This window comes from Cyrtonyx montezumae, unplaced genomic scaffold, assembly GCF_038088225.1.
Source record: "Cyrtonyx montezumae isolate F1298 unplaced genomic scaffold, pur_monq_1.0 scaffold_2, whole genome shotgun sequence".
Taxonomy (NCBI): Eukaryota; Metazoa; Chordata; class Aves; order Galliformes; family Odontophoridae; genus Cyrtonyx; species Cyrtonyx montezumae.
Window position 1 is genome coordinate 32,801,073 of NW_027071936.1, and position 25,423 is coordinate 32,826,495.

At 38.6% G+C, this 25,423-nt stretch overlaps 1 protein-coding gene across 4 annotated transcripts in view; it reads left to right on the top strand.

Annotated features, from left to right (window-relative positions):
• TNIP3 (TNFAIP3 interacting protein 3) overlaps positions 1-25,423 on the top strand; it is a 50,798-nt gene that overhangs the window by 22,249 nt on the left and 3,126 nt on the right. For 2 of the 4 annotated variants that reach the window (XM_065736841.1, XM_065736842.1), the window contains exons 4-13: positions 669-755; positions 1,989-2,078; positions 2,933-2,998; positions 3,863-3,988; positions 7,031-7,159; positions 10,787-10,903; positions 13,797-13,922; positions 15,229-15,282; positions 16,486-16,644; positions 19,952-20,012. In XM_065736841.1, coding sequence (XP_065592913.1) covers positions 669-755; positions 1,989-2,078; positions 2,933-2,998; positions 3,863-3,988; positions 7,031-7,159; positions 10,787-10,903; positions 13,797-13,922; positions 15,229-15,282; positions 16,486-16,644; positions 19,952-20,012 — 1,015 coding nt within the window. The remainder of the gene's footprint in view (positions 1-668; positions 756-1,988; positions 2,079-2,932; positions 2,999-3,862; positions 3,989-7,030; positions 7,160-10,786; positions 10,904-13,796; positions 13,923-15,228; positions 15,283-16,485; positions 16,645-19,951; positions 20,013-25,423) is intronic. The other 2 variants (XM_065736843.1, XM_065736844.1) reach the window with 2 other exon arrangements.

Consider the following 25,423-nt stretch of genomic DNA (forward strand, 5'->3'; position numbering starts at 1 on the left):
CCAAATGGGAAACTAAGACATAAGTTCAAAGTATTAAAACTTGAGTACCTTGAAGCTATAACCATGCTTAGAGTTACTGACTAAAACTGAAGGACTTGTGATAAGAACAAAATCTGTCAATCTGAATCTTCATGCCACCCTTCTTCTAGGAAAGTAAATCAGTTTTCCAGTTAGGGTGCTCCCTCTGACATCCTGGTTTTTGTATGGGTGCCCTCTTCCTCGTAGCCATTAACATTACGGACTTTCTGAGCATGATTCACTAATTTTAGCTAGTGTGGTGGTTCACACTGTCTTATTGTCACTTAATATTTACTCTACTTACGTAAGTGCTTTGTTACAAGTGGAAGCAGGGATAGAAAACCCTGCTGTCCTACTTGCTGAGAGAAATGTACCCTTCTTTCACTTACACAAATAACTTCCTTTCAGGGGCAAGCTGTCCAGTCAATTGCAATTTACATACTGAGTACTCAGTGCTGCCTTGCCTGGTGCATTAGTCATAGGCAGTGTGCTTGAAACATTCTGGGAAGTCCCAGATAGGAAGGAGGAAAAGGCTAAAATCAAAATTCCACCACGTAGTCCTCAGTCCCCACTGCTTCCACAGACAGTGCTCGTGTTTCTCCTGCAGTTCTGTGTGTTTTCCATTGTCTTTCATTGTTCTTCTTTCAAAGACCTGCAGCGAGACAAATGCTCAAGGCCATCTTGGAAGTGTGTGGGCAGACATGAGTGAGATGGAAGCTCCAGCAGACCCACTAGAAGTAAGTGAATGTTTCAGCTCCCTCTGAAGTGCTATTTGACTTGAAAAACAATAAAAACCAATTCAACACATGAGTAACTCAATTTATGATCATGTAGTTATTTCAGATGCTTTAATTTAAACATGTTGATGAGCTTCTACAGGAAGAGAGATTAATCATTTTCTTGAAGTCGAGTGCTCCATCATTATGAACTTGGCAGGACTGGTCATGGGGTAAATACATCGTCAAGATTTGTACCTATGAAAAAACACAACAAAGATATGCATTTTTCTTTATTGGTGTTGGTATTAAATTTCCTCGTTGAAAATAAATTTACTTCAGGAGTCATAAGACCTCAGAAGTGCTTACACTTTTATTCTACATTGTCTCATTTATTGATTAGAATTCAGACCAGGGAGAAGAAAATATCCCTGACCTGATGTAGTGTGTTTATATGAACATGAACTTTTTTTTTCCAGGGCTATTGTCTTGTATGCATATAAGCAACCTGTATATATATATATATATATATATATATATATATATATATATGATATTCATTTCATATTCATATATATTCATATTCATATTCACACACACACACACATATATATATATTCATAGCAACCTGTAGAAGTTTCTTGAAGATTAAATATATGGTATTGCCATTGCAGAAATGAGGACATAGCTGCTGTTGTCCTGCATGGGTACAAGTTTTATGAAAGAACTGCAGATTGAACTGGTTTTCCTAATTTCATCAAATAGCCAATTCATTTTCTGTGTTGCTTGTTTTGAACCCATTGTTTTAAAGATTATTGCTCCAAGTCTGCAAACACTTACCCCATGTAGCATTACTAATTATTTTAGTTTTTACAAATGAAGGGGCACTCACTTTTAATTTGTGTTCCACTTCTGTGAATCATACTATTTGTTTGTAGTACCATATGTAAAATGATTAAAAGTGTATTTTGTGTTCTGCATCTGAGATGGTGCAAATAGCCTTGATTCTGTTTATCTTGGGATCCATTTGCAAAATGGCTCTAAAACAGAGGTCAAGCAGGGTTAATGCAGATGTGTGCTTCAGAATCCACTTCCACAGAGTGTTTGAGGTACTGAAATAAAATACAGCGTAAGAAAATGTTGCTGTTTTACATTCTTTACATACACATAGCAGAGAGAATGAGACTTGTTTGATAATCTTGACTTGAAGAGAGGATGCTGAAAACATTCATTTTAAGCACTTCTTTTCTCCAGTCAAAGCTTGTATTATCAAACAAAGAGAAGACTGCATTAGCCAAGTCTCAGGAACGACATATCCTCTCACTGGAAAGACAGAGACAAGAGGTAATCTTGAATTTTGACTCTTAACCTTTACAGTCCATAATTATTAATATAATATTTTGAGAACCACGTCCAAAATCAAATTATCACCTATTATAACTTAGATATGAATCCAGAAAAGCAGAGATTTTTATGTCAAAAAGGGCCAATTTTCTTAGTAGTCCCTATGGTAAAGGCCAAAGAACCACTATGAGTAGTAGTGCATGGACTCTTATTCACAGGTAGCAGCAAGTTGGGAGCTGATTTCCCAATAAGCTTCCCAAAGTGATCCTGTTTCCTAAAGATCAAAATGCTTCTGAGACCTATTTGGCTTTCTTCAATCAAAATGCACACACACTGATTTAAGACATAATACTTGAATGAAAGTTGTTCACAAGTCTTCCCTGTCTTGCCTGCCTATTATTTTTCAGTTTAGTGGTACTGAGAAAGGCGAGCAAGCTTCACATTCAGTAGTAATTGCAATTAATAGATGTGTCATATTCATTTTTTGAAGCTAGTGACATTCTAATTGCAAATACCTTTATGTAACTTAAAGCAGACTAACAAAAAGTGCTTGGCCATGTATGAAATGCAGATCTGGGGGTTTGTTCATTCCTGCTAATGATTCACCTATAATTTCTTGTATGTTTTCTGATTGTTACTTCCTGAATATTCATGTGCCATAACTGAAGTAGCAAATAACTGGCAGAAGGGCCATAAAACTTGCTGAACTTTCCATTTGCTTTCTCTGATATGAAATGACCAGATACCAAAGAGACTGTGAACGCTTGTAACTTCAGGACCAGAATGCCAGCCTCTTTTTCTTATTGACAGTGTTGAAATAAGGGTTATTTAATGTGACTTCCTGATAATTACAGCTTCTGGATGTGAACAAACAATGGGATCGTCAATTTAGGATCATGAAACAGCTTTATGAAAAACAGGTAACAGTGTTGATTATTTCTGTTGGAATATGAACATCACCTGCTGCTGGTTAGTTAGGCCATTTCTCTGAGTAGGGAAGTAGGCTGGATATGACAGCAGGGATCTTTGTACCTTCCAAAAGAGCACACTTCAGAGCATAATTAACTGAAAATTAGCTTCTGGTGTCTGATGTGTCCAGCCATGTATTTGTTGGTTTTTGTCCCACCTCTTTGAGGTACTTACCTCTCTGGTTTATTAATGGGGTGCTTGCAATTTTATTATTTTTTTAATATTTCAAAGACCAAGTTGGTTCAGAAACTGACACTTCTGATCTTTTATTTCCTTCTATGAAAAGGAAGTCAGCTGAGTGACCTCAGGAAAATTTTCCCTCTAACATGTTCTAGTAAGCTTTACTGAGGTCTGGATCATTTCTTCCTTGATTTTTTTTTCCAAAGGGAAGAAGAATTCAAATTACTCTTCCTCATTTAATATGACACAGTTTTGTTCCTCTGGCCAGGTTGCTTTGGATGTGCACTAGCGCAGAGGCAGCCCATGTTGCAAAGAGAAAGGAGAAAAGGACATTAAAACAAAGAATTCATAGATAGGAACAACCTCTTCGTAACAGTGCTTTGGAATCAAAATCAGTTCTAGAGTCAACTTGATAGAGCATCATGAAAGCAATTGTCCGGAGTCATTAAGATTCTTCAAACAGAGCAGTAGAGCTTGGAGTAAGAGAGGAGAAGTGACTGGGAACTTTTCAGCCAAACAGATGCTCTCCTTTATACCAGTCTACTGAGAGCTGAAAGGGTGTTGAGGCACCTTTGGTGTGCTGAGCCTTTCAGGATACACAGTCAGCCCACCATGGTATGTTATTTGCCTTTCAGCTGGCAGAAGTGAAAGCAAAACTGCACGTATCAGAGAGGAGAGTTAGTGAGCTGGAGGAAGAAAGACATCGTGTTCCAGAGGAGAGGTTGCAGGTCCTGGACAGAGACAGACCATCACAGGAAACGGTAGGAGGATGTACTCTGTTACCCAGTGCTGAATGCTGTCCTGCCTTTTCTCTCTTCTAGCAAGTGGCATGGTGTGGGTTGTTGTACGATCGGTAGATGGAGTTGTGGTGTTGGGTACTCTTCTGTCCTGGACTTGAGGCAGTGTCTAATCAGAGAACTAAATGTGATGAGACAGCCATTTGCAGAGAAATTGTCAGACTGCACAACAGTAGTCTGTATATGGGAATAGAGGGCAGATTGATGTGTATGGTGCAGATATGTTCTACCTAATTGTTAATTTCAGGGTAAATTTCTTTGAGTGCTCATTGAAAGAAAGTACTACATTGATTTTAAGTGGAAAAGCTGCAGATTTATATAAAATGCTTGTCAATAAATACTAAGAGAAGGAATTGAACTCCATACCCTCACTTTTTGGTACACATTTTTACACGTGGGCTAGTGTTAACAGTTTACAACTATCTGTCTTAGGTCCCCTTAAAGACTACAGGTGCTAAGTGTTGAAAGTGATAGGGCTAATCAGTTGTTGTTCTCTGTTCTAGAGAAGCATTCACCTCACCTTGACAATAGTCAGGCACCTCTCTCAGGAGTCTTTAGGCAGTGGCTCTTGCATAGAGATGCATATTGGAAGTCAGATCCATGAATAATTCCCACTAAAATAAACCCACAAACCATTTTCATGCTTTAAAGCAAACTGTGTCGTTACGAACGTGATGAATTGCTGCCCGTGTTTACCCTCAGTGTGCAGACAACATGAGATAATCCGTCTTCCTGTTTGTATTACTGAAGTTTTTATTGCCCACTGTTTACTGTAATAGCTGGGGAAAATACTCTTTTTGAGAGGGTGTGCTCTCCATTTATATTTTTATTTTTCTAACTACATACACAGATAATGAACAAAATAACTCAGTACTTCAGAAACCGTTTACATGTTCAAGCCTCAGATCACCAGCTTCTTTACAAATTACATAGTCAGCCAGAAAGTGCTTCTATTCCCTTTGAATTTCTTTACCTGCTGGATGCCCTGCAGGGATGCAGAAGATCTATACCCTTGCAGATGTAGCTGCTAAAAGCAGAGAATTTTGAATGAGCAACATGGTTTTTAATACACACATCAATACCTGGGTTGCCCGTGGGGCTAGATAAAGAAAAAGCAATTCCAGGGGGTGATCCAGAGAAATGCTTAGTTATTCAGCTTGAAAACACATGAACAAGATTTGTCTTTATTGTTCAGCATACTGAAGGGACCCAGGCTGATGAATCCACCAAGGTTAGACTTGTAGGGCTGTTTTTTTTTCTAAAGCAACTAGCATTCTTCAGAACAGCATTTATTTTTTGTTAAAAATATATTTGATAAATATTTATATTATATATTTTAATATATATAATTTTCTTAGAAGATAGCAAGTTTCTTTTTCAAATGTTCTGCATCCCACATCTCATCCTGTAGCCACAGAGTTGAGAGTGGCTGCAGAAGGATATTGCCAGAGCAGAGAGTTGTTTGGTCTCTAATTGTTTATCTAATCCCACAGCCTGAGCAAATCTCTTTTTTCTTCTTTATTTAAATTCAGAGTAGCCATTCTCTGCGTGCTTTCCTGACCCATTGGGAAAGCCAACAGCAGCAAATAGTCCTGGGGTAGATTACCTGCTATTGCTGTCTTATGGGGCTATCTCATTTTTTGATGCATCTGACAGTATGTCTCAGAAAGCCAATGTTATGAACTTAGTTCTCTGCCCCGTGATTTCTGTGGCCCACAGAGGAAAACCTATTCTTTTGGAAATGCAAAATTTTTTATTCCTTTTGGGTTTGACTAGATGTCCATAGGCAGTGATCAAAGATTTATGGTAAAGTCTAGGTGCCAAGTTCTTATACAGACATTCCAAGTAGCCTAGAACAAAGGAAAATAAAGCTGCTTTCTCTGTGAGAGGCAGTTTCTCAAGGGTGTTTTTCAGTGACTTGATATGTACGCTGTGATTCATATCTCATGAGCTCAAACATGAACACCTCATAGCTGGCTGCACAGAGGTGTGCCTGTTGCACAGAAAGAGCATTTATATGGTATCATACGCGTGCGATTGTTGAATTTCATTTCTTTATCACATAAGGCAGCTGCAGAGGTGCGTTTGGTTTTTAGTAGAAAAGGCCATTCTGTTCAATACATGTAAACAACAGACAACATGACAAAAGCAGTCTAGCAAAGAATGCTTTTTCCTGGGAGAGAAAGGAGGGAAGCTTATGCATCGCTAGCTACTTCAGGCTTTGGTCTGAATCTTAGCTTCTTTCATTGTAAATTGAAAATTGCTGAAAGCAATAGGGAAAGAGAATCAAACTTAATTTGGCAAAACTGTCCTACTAATTCCTACAGTACTATCTTGAGAGACTCTTGTAAGCCTTGTTGCAAATAGAGAAATCTTTATGGTAGCTTGCTTGGAGGAAACAGTGTAGACAGACACACACAAGGAAGTTGACCCTTCCTCAAGGCACCAACAATTGTGATGGGGTCCAAAAAGTGGGTTTCTATAATCCTTGATTAGTAGCACGGTAACCCTTGAGCAGGCTAAGGCTTTCCTTAGTTTTTCAAGTAGTAGAAAAAGTCCTCAGACTGCATAATACTGAGAAGTGGTTTTATCTTCAATGTTATATGACATTGGGAATGGCTGGGACTCCACAAACCTCTATCCCTGGTCTTATGGTATGAGTAGATGAGCCTGAAGGAAGGCTAGGATGGTCATTTGTGTGCTGCTGTTTGCCTTGGCCTGCTAGCTTTTTCATGCATTTGTGCAACTGCAGATTATAGAGAGCAAAAGTTTAGTCTGCTTTGTGTCCTCTATCTCATCGTTGGTGAGTGGTCAAAATGGTTTCAGCAGATTTTATCATATCTAGTCATTACTAACCATCTGCCTTCCTGTTGCTTTCCTTCACAGCTATATTTGGGACACCAGAAATTCAACACACCTGCCAGACAGCAAATACTCTGAAAACTACTCTCAAAAAATGGTTCCATCTGCATTTCAACAACATTTCTCTGTGTTTTTGCATCTCAGAAAGAATCGAAGGTTCTCAGTGAAGCTCTGCATGAAATGAAGGAAGAAAACAAGTTCCTGAAGCAGAAGAATGCATCAATGATAAGAAAACAAGAGCACTATGAGTGTGAAATCAGTCGTCTGAATAAGGTAGGAATAAGAATGAGGCACTGGCCAGAAAATTACTTCTCCCTTTAATTCTAGGGCCTCTACTATCAAGCACTGACACCACCTAATGACCTTCATTCCAGTTCTGAGTGGACAATCTGTTCGTGGCAGCAAACTACTCATTGTTAATCTGTAGATAGGTTCAGGGAGCTGGGGCAACAAACAAGAACTGAATTTAGCAAATACCTGGGCATGTTGCTTTGGCAGGCAGCAGTTTGCTCTGTAAAGTTTAAAATACGAAAATCTCTGGCTGCTTCTATGAAACTTCTCTGTGTCATATTTATGCTCTTTCTAGGTTTTTCCTTGTTAAAACAGAAGGGAAATAGGAAATGGCACAGAGATACTTTCATGTGCATCTAGTGAAACACTGCTTAAAAAATTAGTTTAAAAACTTGCTCTACATATGTTTTGTTTGAGAATGGCTTCTCTTCACAAGACAGATGCTTCTGTTCTTGTATGCATACATGCATGTGTATTCTCATGTATGTGTGTATATGTTATTGAGGAAATTGCCATAAAATTACTCAATATTTTTTTTTGTTTTTTAATTTTCCATTGGAGGGAAAGTAATAAATGTAACTTAGTTTGATCAGATCACATGAAACAGTGCGTGTTTATTAACAACTCTGTATTTCATGGTGAACCACAAATGCTTCCTGAGGAAATACACCGCAGTAACCATTGCTGTGTGTCTTTAAGTGCAACATAAGCTGGAGGACCTGCAAAAGTCTGGGTAAAAAAAAAGTAACATTACCATATTATAATGACAGAATTTATGAAATGCACTGGCAAGACTTGTTCAAAACCTTACTGGACCTTCCTATTTCATAAAAACAGCTTACTTCAGTGTTCTATTTTGCTTTCTTGTCTTGTGATGTTATTGGAACTAAGAGGTAGGTGAATAAGGCATACTTTTAAACAAAACATCAGTCTCACACAGTGTGCTTTCTAACATGAGTGATGTTGATTTCCCGTGTAACTGCGTCCTTCACATCTCGTGTCATGATGAATGCATAGAAAACTGTGCTATTGCAATTTCAGTGACATGAAGTTCTAACAAATTCTCCTAAATCAAACTTCTATCTTGAAAATACTTGAAGCTCCTTGAACACTGCATCTTTTGGAAGGCTGTTCTGGAACTGTATCTCTTTCATTAGACACTTCATCTCTTTCAAAAGGGCTGAATTTGTTCTGGCCAGCTGATATTTGTTCTTACAGTAGCAATGTCAAACATATCTGCCTCACTCCTGCCATTACCCATGCTTCTTAACTTTAGCTACACAAGGCAGTGATATTTTCACTAGAGGTCAGTTTAATTAAGCTGGCCCAGTTATTTTGTTCTTTTAATATAGAACTATGCTTGCTCATGTGTATGATTTTGCATCTCAGTCATTTTAACTGCTTAGGTTCCTTTTTAAGGAAGACATTACTACTTGTTTGTAAGTATATTTACTTTGAGCTTCATTCAGTGTTGATCCAGTCATTTTGAGAGCCCAAAATGAAGAGTATGATCTGATCCTGCTTTGATGTTTGCAGAATGAAACTGATGCTGTAATGCCAGAATAGTTTGTAATGCCACATCCCAGTATTGTTGACTTTCCTGTTCACTATACAGCCCAAGAATTAGCCAAATTTCTCTGTGACTTAATGGATAATTTTGCTGCATTACCATCTCAGTTATGTTATTCAACCTTAGACTGGAATATATTTCCCCGTTAAGAAAATATGTGAGTTTTTGGTACTAATTAATTTATTTCTTTTAATAAAAGATGTCAGGTTAAACTGTGCTTTACTCCATCCCATTTCTCATCCCTATGGCTATTCTCTTCAAAATTTATTCCCAGGTCTAAAAAAGTATTATGGTTAGTTTAATGTATTTCTAGGTGCATGGACTGTTTATCCCTCTCATAACTTTGAAAACAAATATAGATATTTTTTGGTCACACATTTTCCTTTTTGATGTAGAAAAATTCAGAAAATCTCTGGGTGGGTAATCTTTCTATTTCACATCATGGTTTTCAGTATTTCTGAATAACCAATATTTTACACTGCATGAAGTTAAGCTGGAAATAACTCAGTGAGCTGTGAGATCTTCCTCATTTTTACATATTCCTTTCTTGAAGCTGTGCTCTGTTATCCTTCTTCTTGGGTAATATGATCTTCAGTCTTGCTCAGAGAATCAGTGCACAGCACTTTTCTGTTTGTCCTTATTTTTATAATGAAAGAAGCTTTTATATTTAATTTATTGTGCAATATACAGTTCACAATACCTTCCATCTTATTGCCTAGAATCATGATACAAATGCTTCACTGGCTATTGCAGCTGTTTGCGAACAACTTCCAAAAAGTCTAAGTGCCACTGTGAAATTTGTTTTCATTCTGTTTTGCTATTTGTGGAGAACTCTCAAGTGTCATATCCTCAAAATGATCAGCAGAGACTGGAAGAGACAAAAGAAAGATGAATCAGTGAGCTATTCATATCTTTATCCTCCCATATCTACTTTCAAGCTTATTCGTATGTGACAAACTTTTCTACTATTATATACCTATTTCTCTTCTATACTGACCTGAGGACAGTAGCTCATCAGATAAAAGGCCTTTCTTTTCACTTCTGCATTCTTTGTAGGAGGTGCTTTTTTTGTTCTCCTTTTGATACTTAATGGAAGATAAAGCCCATAATACTACTAATCCTTGTTACATTAGATGTGGGGTTTTTGGGTTTTGTTTGTTTACTCCTTCCTCTTCTTCCAAGAGATCTTCCACCTTATCTTAAGATATGAATAGTATGTGGCCAGCCATGAGGAGCTGAGGACCGTTAACAAGAATGAAGCCTTCTGAAATGAATGAAGTTAGCTGAGTCTGTATGTCCAGAGAGTGACATAGGAAAGTACTGAAACTGTAGTATTTGTGATAAACAAATATATATGTATAGTGTGTGGTCATAGACAGAAAATGGTAGGAGTAGTTTAAAAATTATTCCAGTCCAAGGAACTGCTGGAATACTGCTAAATAAAATCTTCTAAGTAGCAGAATTCGACTGAAAAATAGTGTAAGAGCATTCTGTGTAGTGTGCGTATACATAACTCCCTCTAGTGACAAATTATAGAGACTACATAACTCCAAACGGGAGTTTTCCCTTTGGTTCCGGTTGAAGAAGTCTGTGCTCCTTCTGCAGAGTGTTTTGATCAGACTTTACTATAGTTACATGCTCCTTTAAGCAGTCTCGGGTTGTTTGTTTTTGGGCCCAGATGAATTTAGATACCTACCTTGGTTTTCCCAAATTCTGATTTACACAGGTAAACGACATTTCTGGATGACAATTGCAGCTGTGATTTCCACAGTTATTTGTTGGTTGTAGTTTTAAATGCAAATAATCTCCTAAACTGCGCTGTCTTAAATTCATGGATGGAGTGTGAACACACAGAATGTCTGGACTTAGGCATGCACATGTTATTATTTGTGAGGTTAACATTTATGTATAATTGAGGCAATGAAGTGAGTCCGTGACTCACTCGAATCTGCTTATTTAAAAAGAAAACTTTATAATGGATTAAAATATTTTTTTCTGATATGGTGAGTCACTAGTAAGTGTCATATTTTATGTTGCAGGCCCTTCTGGATGTATTGAAAAAGAAGAACTTGTCTGTTCTCGGGACTCCTTCAGAGACTGGTGACAAGAGCAGTCTTGACGACATGAGAACCCAACTTGAAGTTCTCAAACAACAGGTAAGAATGGCTAGAAGAAAGCCTGGCTGAATTTCATACTACGTGGTTTTGCCATCACTCCCAAGAACAGTGCCTGGTTGACTCACTGTATAGTACTTTTGACAGGAAGCTGTAGGAGCTCTAAGGTATTCAAATTGGTGTTTTAGGAAACACATAATCACAGCAAAGTCCATAAAGTGAAACTGAATCCTTGCAAAGGTCTAGAGCATAGGACCTCAAGCAGCAAAATGACTTTTGTGGCACTTGGAGGTGTCCTGACAGCCTCTTGGTACAGGCTGAATTCACCCGCAGAGACTGCTGAACTTCATCAGTTACTGCTGAATTGGTTGCTTGTGTCTTCTGTTTCTTATTTTGTTGAATTTGAAAGCTCAATTTGCCAAAACCAGTATTCTCAAAACAATTCATTATTGTTGGTCTTGCAGTGGTTCAAAGTATGAGGCAAAACGTTTGCATCCATAACCTGTATGCCTGTCACTGTAGGGAAGTATATTTATTTATTTTTAATCTTCATTTCAAGCAATTCAAGTGCTTTGTGCACTCTGTCTACATATGAAAGAATCTGGTTAAAGCATGATACTTTACAGATAGTTCTACACTTTAGGTCTGTCATCCTGGGCAGTGTTAAGGTTAACGTTATTGACACACAAATGGATGTGATCAGAATGGAAGTTTTATTCAGTAGGAATAAAATACTTGTTTCTGTCACGTTTGACAGCAGAGCCAAAGTTTGCTCTCTAATGTAATGCTTGCCACATGCTGGAAAATAAAATCCTGCACTTGATTGTGCAGTAATGAGTTATTTCATTCTGCACAATAAAATAGAGTAAACCAATTTTTTTTTTCAGAGTTCTCATGGGGGTAACCATTTTTATGAATGTATTTTTTCTGGTTGTATAAATCAGTACAGTGAGTCTAAACTTCCTTCTGCACAAAGTGGAGCAGGAGGCTATAGCTTCACAGAGAAAGGGATCCTCGGGACAAACAGTGATGTGAGAGTCTCACCAGATCTCAGCTGGTCATCAGCCAGCCTCTGGCCACTACGGATGAGTTGAAGGCATTCATTCTTTGGGAGGTGTCCCTCCCTTTCTCGGGGTGAGAGAATATCTGATAAAACCATGCCAAAATTTGCTCCCTTCCATCTTCAACAAATCCTACAGCTGGGGACTGAGAGGGATGTGAGACAGCAGAGAGCAAAGCGGGAGACAAGAAATGAGGAAACACTGAGATGTATGTAGATGGACAGGGATACAAGAAACCTACCTCTCAGTAGGTGACAGTTTTGCATCTGTTTCAGGGGATCACAGCACTCATGCCTCCTTCAGCTGCAGGCTGGGGAGCTGAGACTCTACGTGGCCACACAGAAAGCCTTTGTTCGTTTTTACACCATGTTATTCAGGAAAGGGATTATATCTAGTGGGGGACCTCTGGGCCCCAAAAAACCTTGCAAAAAATAGCTGCAACAGGCAAGTCATGAAAATAATTTATGGAGCCCTACATTGACTTTTTTTATTCCCTGGGGCATTAACATTTCTTTAGTCTTCCTGTGAAGTCATAATACTGCTGCCAGCAAAAAGCAAACTAGTTCTGTGCTACGGGCAGAGCCTGAGCTGCAACAAAGAAACTCTGCAAGTAGACTGTCAGCAGGCTTTAGTGACCAACTGGAAGGACACAAAAGGACCCCTGGAAGCTCTGATGGTCATTCCCACTCCAATGTACTTCTGCTTTTATTTGTCTGTGGAAGTGCCACGAACCTCCAGGTTCACACAAGGTGGATGTCTGTTCATTAGCAAAAGAACAAAAACAGCCAGCTTAATGTCAGTTAACTTATGGACTTAAATTTTGCTTCTTGAATACGTTTGTTGTCTGTGCCCTGGGTGGTCAGATGTTTTTAAATAGGATGCAGCGCTATGACCCCTGGCGACATAAGAAAAGATATTGTATTCCTGAGTATCAAAAGGCAGCTTGTCTTCTATGAACTAGGTCAAAACCCCCACGTTTGCATTGTGAATTGTGCATGCAGTGTTCTCCTCTGCCTCTTTGCTGAGATGGGTGGGTTCTTTGGGTGGCAGTTTGAGATGGGGAATTAGAGGTCCCCATATCACAGACAAAAGACGCATTGGCCAATTTTTTTTCACATCCTTTTTCTAGCTTCTAGGGCAGGACACCCTCCTACAAATTTCTTCCCACAGTGTTGCAGCCAATGTCTAAACTTCTTGGCAGTCCTGATTAGTCCAAGTCTTCTGATTGTTAATATACAGCTTTAAATAGTACCAATACTTTCATACAGCTTAATCCTTTGGTCTGCACTAATGTTAGACAGTTAGAGCAACATATAAAGTAAAGCTGCAGGCAACTTGCAAAGGCGTAAAACGAGGCAGGCTAAAGGCTGAGCTTGTTATTTGGTGTTCAGTGTTGTTCAGCTATGGAAAAGGCAGGACGTTATTTAATCATAGCTTTCATAACAGGAGGTACAGGAAGGAGTTACAGTGGTCTGTAATTGAAAAGAAGATAGAGCAAAAAAAAAAAAAAAAAGGAAATGTTTTATTTACTACTGTTTATCCCTTTAAAATGTCCATGTCTTTAATTTTCGCAATCTGATTTGTAGACTTAAAAATGGATGTTCCCCAGTAATTACATGTGTCTTTGAACACTGAAGCTGTGAACTGTTTCAGTTGATATGTGCCACTGCAGATTATTTGCTATTTTTAATTTAAAAATAAATTAAAAAAAGATAGGGGGGAAATCTTTTGTTTGCAGGATTGTAAAGAAGGATCCTTTTAGGATGCAACCCTCTGGTTGGCCAATGATAAAAGCAACCACTCACAAAAAAAGTGGTTTAAAATTTCTGTTGTGGATCTGCTGAAATTCACTGACTTGGTCATAATGATTGCAGGTAGAAATATATGAAGAAGACTTCAGAAAGGAGAGATCTGACAGAGAAAGACTTAACGAGGAGAAAGAAGCATTGCAGAAAGCCAATGAGAGATTACGGACTCAACTGAATAAACTCAGTGTTCAGGTATGAGTCAAAAGAAAGATGCTCTTGCCAACATACGTGTATTTTATTTTTATTTTCTCACTCTCCACTCAACCCAAGGCTTTCTGGCTCTTATTAATTGACATTGAATTTTATGTGAGGTCACCACCTGGGATGAAATCATTCTGAAGTAATGTGTTAAGAAGATGAGAAATGATTAGAGACAATTTCCAAATTAAGCAGATGAGGGGAGTGTTTTTTGCAAAAATTCCTCAAACATATCTTAAAAAAGAAGAGGAATTGAAAACAAATCCAGAGGGCTCCTGATTGTTTTGCTGGCACTTGATATTAGAGCTATGACATTGAAATGGCTTTTGAAATGAGAAGTGTCTGTAATGAGTCCTGACCTCTGTCATGAGACTACAGAGTGATATTAATATTACTGAGGAAAATGAAAAAATGCTTCCATGCAAATTAGCTGAGCAGCCTCTAGAATAATTGTTATTGCAACATCCTTTTTATCTCTTTGGAGTAGTGTCAGTGTTCTGTTCACAGACATTCAGGAAGCCAAGGCGAAGTCACGGCATGTAAAACTTTGAGCTTTCTCAACCCCATTTAAAAATGATGAAACGTTGAGGTTTCTCTCTTGACAAAATTGTGCAATGGCTTAAAAGAATGGCTGATTACCAAAATGCTCTGTGATGATTTTTTGTCTGCCCCGACTTTGTTGTGAAACAGAAACTGCAATGCTGCCTTGTTCTCAGCCCAGCCATGTGCCAGAATTAGTATTAGGGCCTCTGGCTAGTGAGTGCTTTTAAAGGTGCTTCAAAGCACTTCATGCAAGTGTGGAAAAAAAGAAAATAGAAATCCTCCTAGGCATACAGAAATACCTAGGACATATCTGTTAGTATTGCATGCAAAAACTTTTTAATTACATTTCTCCTACTCCAGCCTACTCCTGGGTGGTTAATAAAGCAAATGATTTTATTATTATTATTATTGTTATTGTTGTAAGGAGAATGCATTCAAATGCCTTTTTCCTATGAATTTTTGCTTTGTCTAGAGATCATAAAAATTTTAACTTGCGTGGGCCCAGCTAGTCAGTGGATGCTGTAAGAATGGGGGGGACTACAAACGATATTGCATGGCCTCTTCTACCCTCCCCAGCTCTCTGAGTAAGGAGAATTGTTACCACAGTGCACATGTGCAACTTAGTCTATGGGTGGTGCATGTGCTGCATGGAGTGTACGCAAAACTTGGTTGTTCCTGCATTGCAACGACTTGAACAACTTTGGATGTGGCTTTCAGAGAATTGGTTTGTCAGGGTGAATATTTAATTTCTTCACAGATGAAGACCTGTCTGAAAGAAAAGGAACAGAAAGAAATGCAGTTACAGCAGCAGGTACGCTCTCTTTTTCTGTTCCACGTTGCTGGATGTAACTGAAATGCTGGCCCTTGGGCTCGGTGAGGAGCTATCTCCTTTTCCTTCACGCCCAGCCTTTCCCTCTGCTTGCTAGCCACAACAGCTAGTGGCACTGCACATGGTAGAACAGCCTGAAGGGTTCAGGTTCTTTACATTGGGAGAATGTATTTATGCCTTCCTTCCTTCTTCCTCTCTCCTTCTGCCAGAAGGTCAGATCTGTTGTAACTGGGGATTAGCTGGGGCTCACTGGTGTGTCCTAGAGGAAACGGAGGATAGTAGAGGTGCACTTGAGGTTCGCCCACATAGTAGAGGCTCAGTACCAGGCTTTAAACTGTCCCACATATGTGATCAGCTGCAGTTGCTGACCCAAATCCATTCCACAAGTTATCTGTGGCTGTGGGTAGATGAGAGAGACCAGGAAGAGTGTGAATTTCCAGTGCATCAGCTCCTCCTTTACATTTGCTCCTGCACAACTCTTCCTTTTTCACTTGGCTGAGCCTTACTTCTTTCACAGGAAATTTTTGAGGCACAGATGGGTAGTGGGAGCTTGCACTTGGGCTCGTCTTGTTTGTTTCTTCCTGCTTTGGGATGCAATTAAACAGAGCTTGTGAGAGACTTTAAATATAGGAGCAGTCATACAGCATATTTATTAGTTTGTTTTTTTTTGACATAAAAATATTTAGTTCTGACTCATCTGTCATTCCTCCTTGTTCTGTCCTTTGGAAAATTCCCACTGATTTTATTGGCAGGTAGCCTAAGATAAGAATCAACTAGATCTTGAAACCGTAGATATCACTTTGTTGTTAAAGGACCAAATGTTGATTTTTCTTGTTACACACATACCTGTCTGTGTAGGTTTGCTTCAAGCTATTGGAAACTATGGCGTGAGATGAAAATCTCCTGAAGACAGAAAACACTCAGAAATGTGCTTGCCATATATAGGGGAAAAATTCCAACGTAAAAAGTGTTAAAAAGTGTCATGGCAAAAATAAATTTTTTTAATTTATTTTTTTAATCACTAACAGACTGGAGAGAATAAACTTGAAAGCATTGTGACACACACTGAGAGACATTTTTTTCTTCCCTCTAGCTTTTCACCAAGGAATTTGTATGTGGATATTCTGCTGCTTGTTGTACCCTGTTAGTAATGAGTTTCTTTTTGCTTTGTTTGTTTTTTGGCAGACAAAGGACATTCCGGTACAGTCTGAGAGGCTCAGCTACCCACCTCCACTCTTTCTCTCCCCTTGTGTTAATTATGGGAGTTGTGGGCTTGTTCTTCACTATCAAGATCCTCGAGTCCACCCAGTATCTCGCAGAGCACAAGAACAGCAGCAGCACTCAGTAAGGTTCCCACCTTTTCTAGTTTCACAAGGGCACTGATTTTCTTACATCACAGATACTGCTGCCATACTGCTATCCTCACCAGTATCCAAATTTTTTGGTTTTCCATTAGTTTTTGGCACTTTTGAGGTTTTAGAATTACCTCAAGATTCAGAAGAGCCTTTCTGAGCTCTGCAGACTCTCTTCCTTAATTATCTTTCTCAACATGCTGGTTTCCTTTTATGAGCACGATCTGTTCTTTCTTGCTGTTGCAGTGCCTTTGGTACTGAATTGCACAGATTGCTGCCATGCCTCAGCTGAAGCATAGCCAATAGAAATCAGTACGTAGAGGAAAAAAATTACAGCAATTAAAGCCTGTAAATAATTATACACCTTAAGTATACATCCGTGTATATAAAATAATTTTGGCAAATACTGATTATTTTTAAACTACTGAGAAGAAAAAGGATACTGTTATGCATTTGATTTCAGCGATAACAGTGGTCATCTTATAATTTAAAAAAAAAAACCTAAGATTGATTGAACTCTTGGTGGTTTCTCAGATGAATTTACATACATGTAAATTCAGAGCCCTCTCTAGCTGAGCCCAGTTCTGGGCATTCGGTATAAATGATAGTGACAAAAATGAGTATTTAGCTGCAGCCAGCATTATTTTGTTCTCTCTGTTCTGCCTAAAAAATCTTGTTGACTAATAGCTTATTTCCATGTCTTACCCTGAGTATTTCTTTCTTTGGCCTTGTCACTGAAAAACAACTCTGTTCTTCACTTACAGTTTCTGCACTCTCAGATAATGCAACTGTTCTACCTTCAGGCAATACTCCTATAGACAGATGCACAGTCGCAGATGCCCTGTCCCCATTCCCACACTCTAACAAGCCAGCAGTAGGATGCAGAGAACTGCTGTTAAACTGTATGGGTGAAATCTCAGATGCTGTGTCTTGTACCAAGTAGTATCTTCCTTCTGGTCCTCTGATGTATAATAGGATCATATGAGAAATTCGGTTCTACTAGGGTTGAGCCACTCTGATTGTGAATGTTTTAGGAATGCCATTTTCCCAAGTAAACCTGTATATTGGAAGAACAGGGGAAAAAGTCAATAAATAAGTCGCAGTTACATTTGTATGTAGTTAACCCAGTGGGAAATTGGCCTTTTTTTCCTGTTTTCCTCAGCATGAAGGAGAATTCTTTTCTTTAAGCCACGTTATATCAGGATGAGTTCTCTATTTCAAGGAAAATACTGCTTCAAAGACTGTTATATTTGAAGTGCTTTGGGCTATCTAAGAGGTAGGCTGTACTCCTTCAAAACTAGTGAGGATCCATTTAAACATGGTGAATGTCGTTTTAAATATACAGTGTCTGTTTCTGCCTGTAAAGTTATTGCTTATTAAAGACGTTCATTTATTTGAGAAATTCAAGCTTGGTTCATGCAAAATACATAGAAGGCTGTAGAGAGCAGGAGAAAGCTGTGCTCAAACCTCATTTCCTGTATTTCAGGAGTATGCTTATCTGCCTGTTTATCAGAATTTGAAGCGTTGTGGAATGTTTTTCACTGCAATTTGGGCACTGTCCCAGATTATTTTGGCTCTTCTCCCTGAACTTTCATCAGCTGGGTTTCTAATTCTTTAAGGGATCACAAGGTTTACAACTTTGCCATTCCTGCTGGAGCACTGGGGTCACTTTGACTGGTCGCTTTGTAACTCTGAATTTCATTCTGAGCTTTCTTTGAAATTCTTTGCCTGTGTGAGTGCAGTGCTGCTGCTCTGAGCTTTTGATAGCTCCCTGAGCAATTTGTTAGCAATGAAGGAAGGTGTTAGAATTTAATGGGTGTCCTGAGTTAACGTACGTAATCCTGTGTGTTTAGTCTGTGCTTTTGCTTTTTCAGTCTTTTTATATCCTGAGCCTTTTTGTTCATTTTACATTGTCAATAGAAAAAAATTGTTTAGTCTAACATGATATACATCTCTTTTCTCTGAAATTCATTCCACTTTGCATTGTGTATGTATGAAAGAAAACAGTAAATCAGAGAACAAAAAAGTCAATAGAAATTCAGAAGAGCAATACAGATAAATACATTTTGAGCCATTAGAGGGGAAACTAACCTCGCATAAAGTAAAGCACAGTCTTGCAATGCATCAAAGTCTGTTTGTTTGTCCTCAAGCACAGAACTAGTTAATTCCCGTGGACAGTGTTCTTCAAGTGAAAATAGGATACTTCCTTTTCCCTGACAACGCATGGTAGTGATCGCTGCTATGTAACTAAGAGTGAAAGCACACATAAAAGTTAAATCTCTTTTTTGTATCTACAACTTCATTTTTGCAATCTTAATTGAGGCAAAACTTTTTGAGACATCAGTGGCAATTTTCCCCTACAAGTTGAAGTCTGTAAGGAGTCTCCTTGGGACTACTCGGGTTATTGTTAGAGTAATTTCTGCAAAACAGCAATTATTTTCTCAGTTTAACTAATTTGAAGAGGTAATTACCTGGAATTTGATGAGCTTGAATGCAGTGCTCAAACCACACTGATGGTTAAATAGAGCTTCAGCTGAACAGCCTGGTCCCTGAATTGTTTTCTCTCCTGGCAGCACTCATTTACCACAATGCACAATATAAACTAAGGCACAGTTTTCCTTTCTTCCTTGCTGTTCCTTACCATGAAGAATTTCCATGGACTATGCCGGTAGGCACACAACCTTCCTTCTTATAAGAAAGATGGGAAATCTTCTCATCCCACAGTATTTTCAATAGATTTTCAAAGAACAGTTAATGTGATTGCAACATAAATGTTCATCTGCAGGAAAGGGAAAAGTGGGATAACTTTATTCAGAGAGATTTTCCTATTGTGCAAAGCAGTGTGTTACCTGTACTGGAAATAGAACAGGTTCACCCATCAGGTCAGTGCATACCAGGCTTCTCTGAGCCTGCTAAGTATAGAGGATGGAGCCAGTTTAAAGTGTGATGCCTGCTTGTATCCTCTGGTACGCTTTAGTCCTTAGCTGTAGTGTACTGTAAAGATCTTTTAAAATTGGATTTGTTTCTGTTAATGTTTTTTGATTTGAGGGATCTAGAAATGTTTACAACAATATTTCTAATTGGTGCAGCAATGAAACAGTGCATCACAAAGAAAGAAGCAAGCAGAAAGACTCAATTGGTAGAAATATCAAGATATAAGATTTTTGTAAGCTACTTTTCTACGACTAATAAAAAAGCTTCACAGCATGATTATGTTCTAACATGCCGGCCGATATTCTCTTGTTTGAAGTGTCTATGAAGTCCATATTGCTGTAATAATGTTTTATTGTTCTGTGCAGCCAGACTATCAGTGGTATGCTCCTGACCAGTTTCCGCCAGATGTTCAGCACAAGGCAAATGGTAAGACAACAGCTGTACTATTTTTTAAAATGGGGGCCTTTAAGGGATTTATTGTAAACTTTTCTATTTATCTGTTGAGTGCTTACATGACAGATTTGCCTCAGTAAGGTGAGGTTGGTGTACGTGCAACACAAGTGAAGTTTCTAACATAATACTATCCACATTACAACTTTCAGCTTCATTGCAATTTGTAAAATGTCTCTGTTACACATTATGGGATCGTGTGTTTGCCTCATTAAATGACTACTCAGAATCCTAAGGAATAGATATCCTCAGAATTGTCTGTAGAGGTTCTGCTGCTTCAGCTAAAACTAAATTAAATGATGAACCAAGCTTGGGAGACAAGATAGGGTAGGTTTTATAAGTCCGTGATAACAAAGTGAAGGATTTAGGACACTGTTTCACTTAAAAGGGAAAATGTCTGTTCTTGATCAGTTCTGGTAGTTCAGTGTGCTGGTTCTGAAAATAAAACCATTTGAACAGACCAAATTAATTTTTTGCTCAAGTGCTGGTCTAAGCTATCTGCTGGAAACCAGGAAGAGCATTTAATATTTGCAGCTGGATTTGAAATCGTGCAAAGTTCCTCGGCATTTTAAAGTACTTGGTTCAGGCCCCTCAAAAGACAGGTGCCAGGGAGCACAAAGAAGGGACTTTGTTCTGGGCGCATTCTACTGCTTTTCTCTTGGAAGTAGTTGGGAATAATGGCATCTTACGTTTTGTGTTCTGCTTTGTTCTTATGTCTAAAAGGTCCCTTTATGTTGATACTGCCTCAAACAAATGATGCATCATCCAGAGCAGCACTAGGGGACTGACCAGATTAGCTGGTGTACACTGCAGGAGCATGAACATTCCATCTAAGCACCATTTCCTGGGGTGTGTGGGTTCCATATGGAGTGGGAGGGAGTCACCACCAAAAGCTGTTTAGTTACATCTGGAAGAAGAGGGCTGCAGAGGAACTCTTCTGTTGTTTATAGCCCCCCACATTTGTACAGAAGAGAGGGTGCGGTGGGAACTTAGCTTGCCAAAACAGAGGACGAGCTTCCCATAATTACATGGCAACTGTTTGGAGGGTTCTGATGTGGTTGCAGGGAAAGTAGTGCTGTGACTGCAAGAGAGGACAGGAGATTAATTTTGTAGTTCCTCCCACTTAAACTCAGAGTGATTTATTGCACCAGAGAATACTGAGAGGATGTTTATACCAGTGTATGAAACATGTCCGGCCACCAACTGCAGCTGTGGTCCTGGGCAGTACACTTAGGGGATCTGAAGAAAAGCAAATTATTTTACACTGTTTGATTATAATGACTTCTGTCTTCTTGAAAATTTTTTTAATGCACCACGTTCTGTCTTTCTTTAACTGTTCCTTGTCTAGAACATGCAAATACCTCCTCCTTAGTGAAACAGTGAGTAGGAAACTCACAGACTTTTCCCTTTCTTTTTTGGTGCCCATAAAGAGGAATTCTCAACTAGTACCATCATGGTGCTATGTAGGGTATGTTTGTAGTGTATCTTCAGGGCTCTTTTTATCTTTGCGAAACAGTATTTTATTAGCCATTGGTCACAGAGAAGTCCAGTGTCTACTGTCAGTTAAAATGCATTAGCTTGGATTTAAGTATTTTATATAGTCACTTAAATTACATCTGAATGTAAGCCTTTTTTTTTTTTAAGAAATGTTTTGAATATAGAATCTCCAAGAATATATAATTAAAGCATTCCTAATGTTTTCCAATTTCTTTGTTCTCTTTTTGACTACTTCTAATTGCAATTCTGAGTTTAAATGAGTTAGTATGTGTGGCAGCATTCCTGAGTCTCATTTCTCAGCTTTCATTTCCTCATTAGGTGATAAACTGACCAATAAATCTCATCTCTCCTGAGCTAGTGCTTCATTATAGAAAAATCAAACACCAGTGCAGCAACTTTGGGCATGAGGCAGTTGTCTTTAGAAATGCTTTTTTGGTAGATTGATGTTTCTAGGGCAAAAGCTTAAGTTTTCCCTCTCTGAAGGAAGTTTCCTTTGATATTGGGTATTTTTTCTTTGAGGAATAATTACTAAGTATGGGTCACAGATTGTAGTGTTGGAATCGAACACAAATGAGGTGAATCAGAAGACAGATCTTTTCTACGACATGCAACAACAACCCAGTTTTAAACACCTCTCAAATGTGAGAGTCTCTACATTGGCGGTAACTAGCTCTATGACAGAGAACAATACCTAGTTTGCTATAGTGTCACTGGTACTGCAAAGACATATGTCACCAAAGAGGAATTCATAGCTTTATGTGCAGTTTTGTATAGCTGAACCCACACTATTTTCCACTCTCCCTTGTGAGGAGGAATGTATTTGTTTTAGGCATGTGAGAGGGTCTCCAGGTTCTTCTGTAAACAATGAAGGAAGGAAGAAGCTGTAATTTCACATCTTCTGTTCTTATGTAGACGTTTCTGTATTTCTTTTCTGGCTGTCCCCACTTTTCTTAGCTACTACATATTTTGGAGAAAGCTTTCTTGTAGGACTGATATAATCAGTGAAGCCTGGTTTGCCTTTCTACTTTCTGTAATCTTTCCCTGAATGGAAATCGATACTTCCGATATGGAACTACTAGAATATTTTAAAGATTAAAGTGCCGCGGGAATTTCCTTCTATTTTCTCACTTATCCCATCATGCTGAGCTATGAAATATGTCTTTATGTGTTCAGTGTTTGTTCATATGTCTGTTCAGTGTTTGGAGCATCTTTTGTTACCCAAGCAGGGCTCTATCAACTCCCTCTTCCAGAACTGTGTCAGCTAAGTGAGGTTCAGTGACATGCCTTCCTTCTTTGGCTAAAGCACCTTAGAGCTACTCTACTCTTCTTGCCATGAAGTAATCTTTCTCTCTGTATTTTGCAGCTGAGTATCTATGGGCCATTTAAAGATTTAATCTGGGTGAAAAGAGGGGTCCATAGCCTTTGCACTAAGATGAAGTTACTGTATAGAGAGATCTGGTTATTCCTAGAAGTGGGTGCTGTGGCTTGGGAGACCAGTCCTCAGCTTTGAAATGACATCAGCATTAACTTGGACACAAAGTTCAAAGCCTGATGTAACAGTGTGCTCAAGTGTCTTGTTCCTGCCTTTGTTCATGTATAAAGCATGGGAATTTGAAGGTTGGTGTGTGTGCGAGCAGGTACGAATATGTGGATGTGACCAAGCACAACTAGTAATCTTGGTATGCCTTTATGATTAATTAAAATTTTGATCTCCCTATATGCCTAAATAGGTAAAACAAAAGCTATTGACTGTTGTAGACATTATGTTGTCCACGACTAGCTATTGTGGCTAATATGTGGCCTTTCTTTATATTTTTGATCCAGTAATCAGAATTTAAATTACTTAATCCATTTTTATTCACAGATGCCCACAGCTATTTTTGAAATGCTTTCTTTAATAAAAGTTAATGCTTCCCCAAAGAAAATTACAGTCAATCTCAAAGGACAAAGCAATGTATGTTTCAAACTATAGTGATTGTAGCCATAAAGAGCTCTTAAAGTAGCAAGAGTCAATATATGTGCGTTTCCTGGTTGAAGAAATGAATCAGGAAAAATTGAAGACTTTAAAGAAAAACAACTAAAATCTAGAACTCCCAGATAAGAGAGAGGGTAGAAGAACCTCAAGAATTTAAGGGGAGAAATTGATATGGGATAGGAAGAAGAAGCCCAAGTGAGGTAAACTGCAATTGAACTGCATTTGGTTTGTTGAAATTAGATTTCCCATAGTCAAGTCAGAGAGAAGAGGAAGAAGTTCTTGGGAAAAATTGTCCTGCAGAAGACGAAAAAGGAGTTCCAAAAAAGGAAACATTTCTGAGTGTCAGCGAATAATGTGAGCTACTTTTTAAGGTCAAAATAAAGAGGTCCTGTCTTGTAAGGCTAATCAAATAGCTACCCTGGCTAGTAATAGTTGCAGTTGTCTACAAAAAAAAAAAATAAAATAAAATAAAAAACTGCTGAACAAAGATAGACTAAAAGGTGGTTTATTTTAGCTTTGGTGTCGCTAAAAGCTGCCTGCTTAGAAGATCAGAAATAGTTGTATTAGAGTGCAGATCTGTCCCAGAATGATTTTACCTTTTCTGCAAGTATTTGTGAAAGAGATATCTTTGCTGTTGTAAGCTGACATTTTTTTTTTTTTTCTTGAGACTAAATTGTATTGCCTACTAAAGTTGCTTCACAAAAACAAATTTATGTCAGTAGGGAGTTTATTAAATATTAACAAAATACTATTTGGGCCTTTGGGACCTTAAAAACAACCTAGATGTGCCTCATATATTACGAAACATAGTATTACCATTGGTAATCGTGGGAGCTTGGAGGCATTTTGAGCTGTCAGGGGCTGCATGGGAGAGTAAAGATTTACTTACCACATAATATATAACTTCCAAAAAGGTAGGGATCCAGGCTGAATACAGAAATATTCAACAGACACTTGCAAAAAGGAGCATGTGATTGCATCCGATCATGGACCTGATTTTCTTGCTTTTTCTTCCTATTAGTATCCCAGAAGTTTCACATTGCACATCTTGTTAAACAGCTCAGAAATGTCAGATGACTCATATCAGAGCACAGCTCGTCTGTGAGAATAAAGATGTCTTCTCCCTGTCTTCCCAAACATGAAACACTCCAGCTGAAGGCAGGCAGAATCGGAGATAGGCGGGAGCACTCTGTGCTCTGCCATGCCCTATATATGGGCGGTGGAGATCCAGCCACCAGGGAATGGGCACCCATGGTTTGCGGGGCAAGGTTAGGACAAATCACCTGGCTTCCAAAAGTGGGAGGCTGTTTCCTTGAGGGTCATGATAGAGAAGGACAGTGTGTAATGATAAATGGTAAGGAGGTGGGTAGAGGCTAAGGAAGAAGAGAGATGACTCACTGCATGTGCAATGCATTTCTGAGAAGTTAACTTCTATCTGACTCTGGGGTGATCCCTTCCCCGGTTCTTCATTCTCTGGAAATCCTGATCCTACAACATGCTTAAATCCTTCCAACTCAGCCTTGTTCTGCCAGCTGTGCTGCCTTCAGAGGGACATTAGCTCCTAAATATCTGTGCTTTGTCACTCAGAATTGCTGGAACAAGTTTCCTCTTTTTTTTTTTTTCCTCCTTTCTAAGGAGCAAGGCAGGAAGAATTCCAGCAAGTGCAGTTAATGTCACTTTTTTTTTTCTTGGCAAATATTGTTGACTTCCTTCCTTATCCAACTGTGTAAAATTGAAAATGCAATTGGAAAAAATAAAAAAAGATAGACTGATATTTTGAGATTTTCCCTGAACTCAGTTTTTAATGGAAAATTGTCTGGAAAGGAGGTTTATATCACAAAGCCTACTCAGAGCAAGATCCCTTTTGCATGCCACAACTGCTGGCACATATTGCCTTCTTCACTTCCAAAATTAA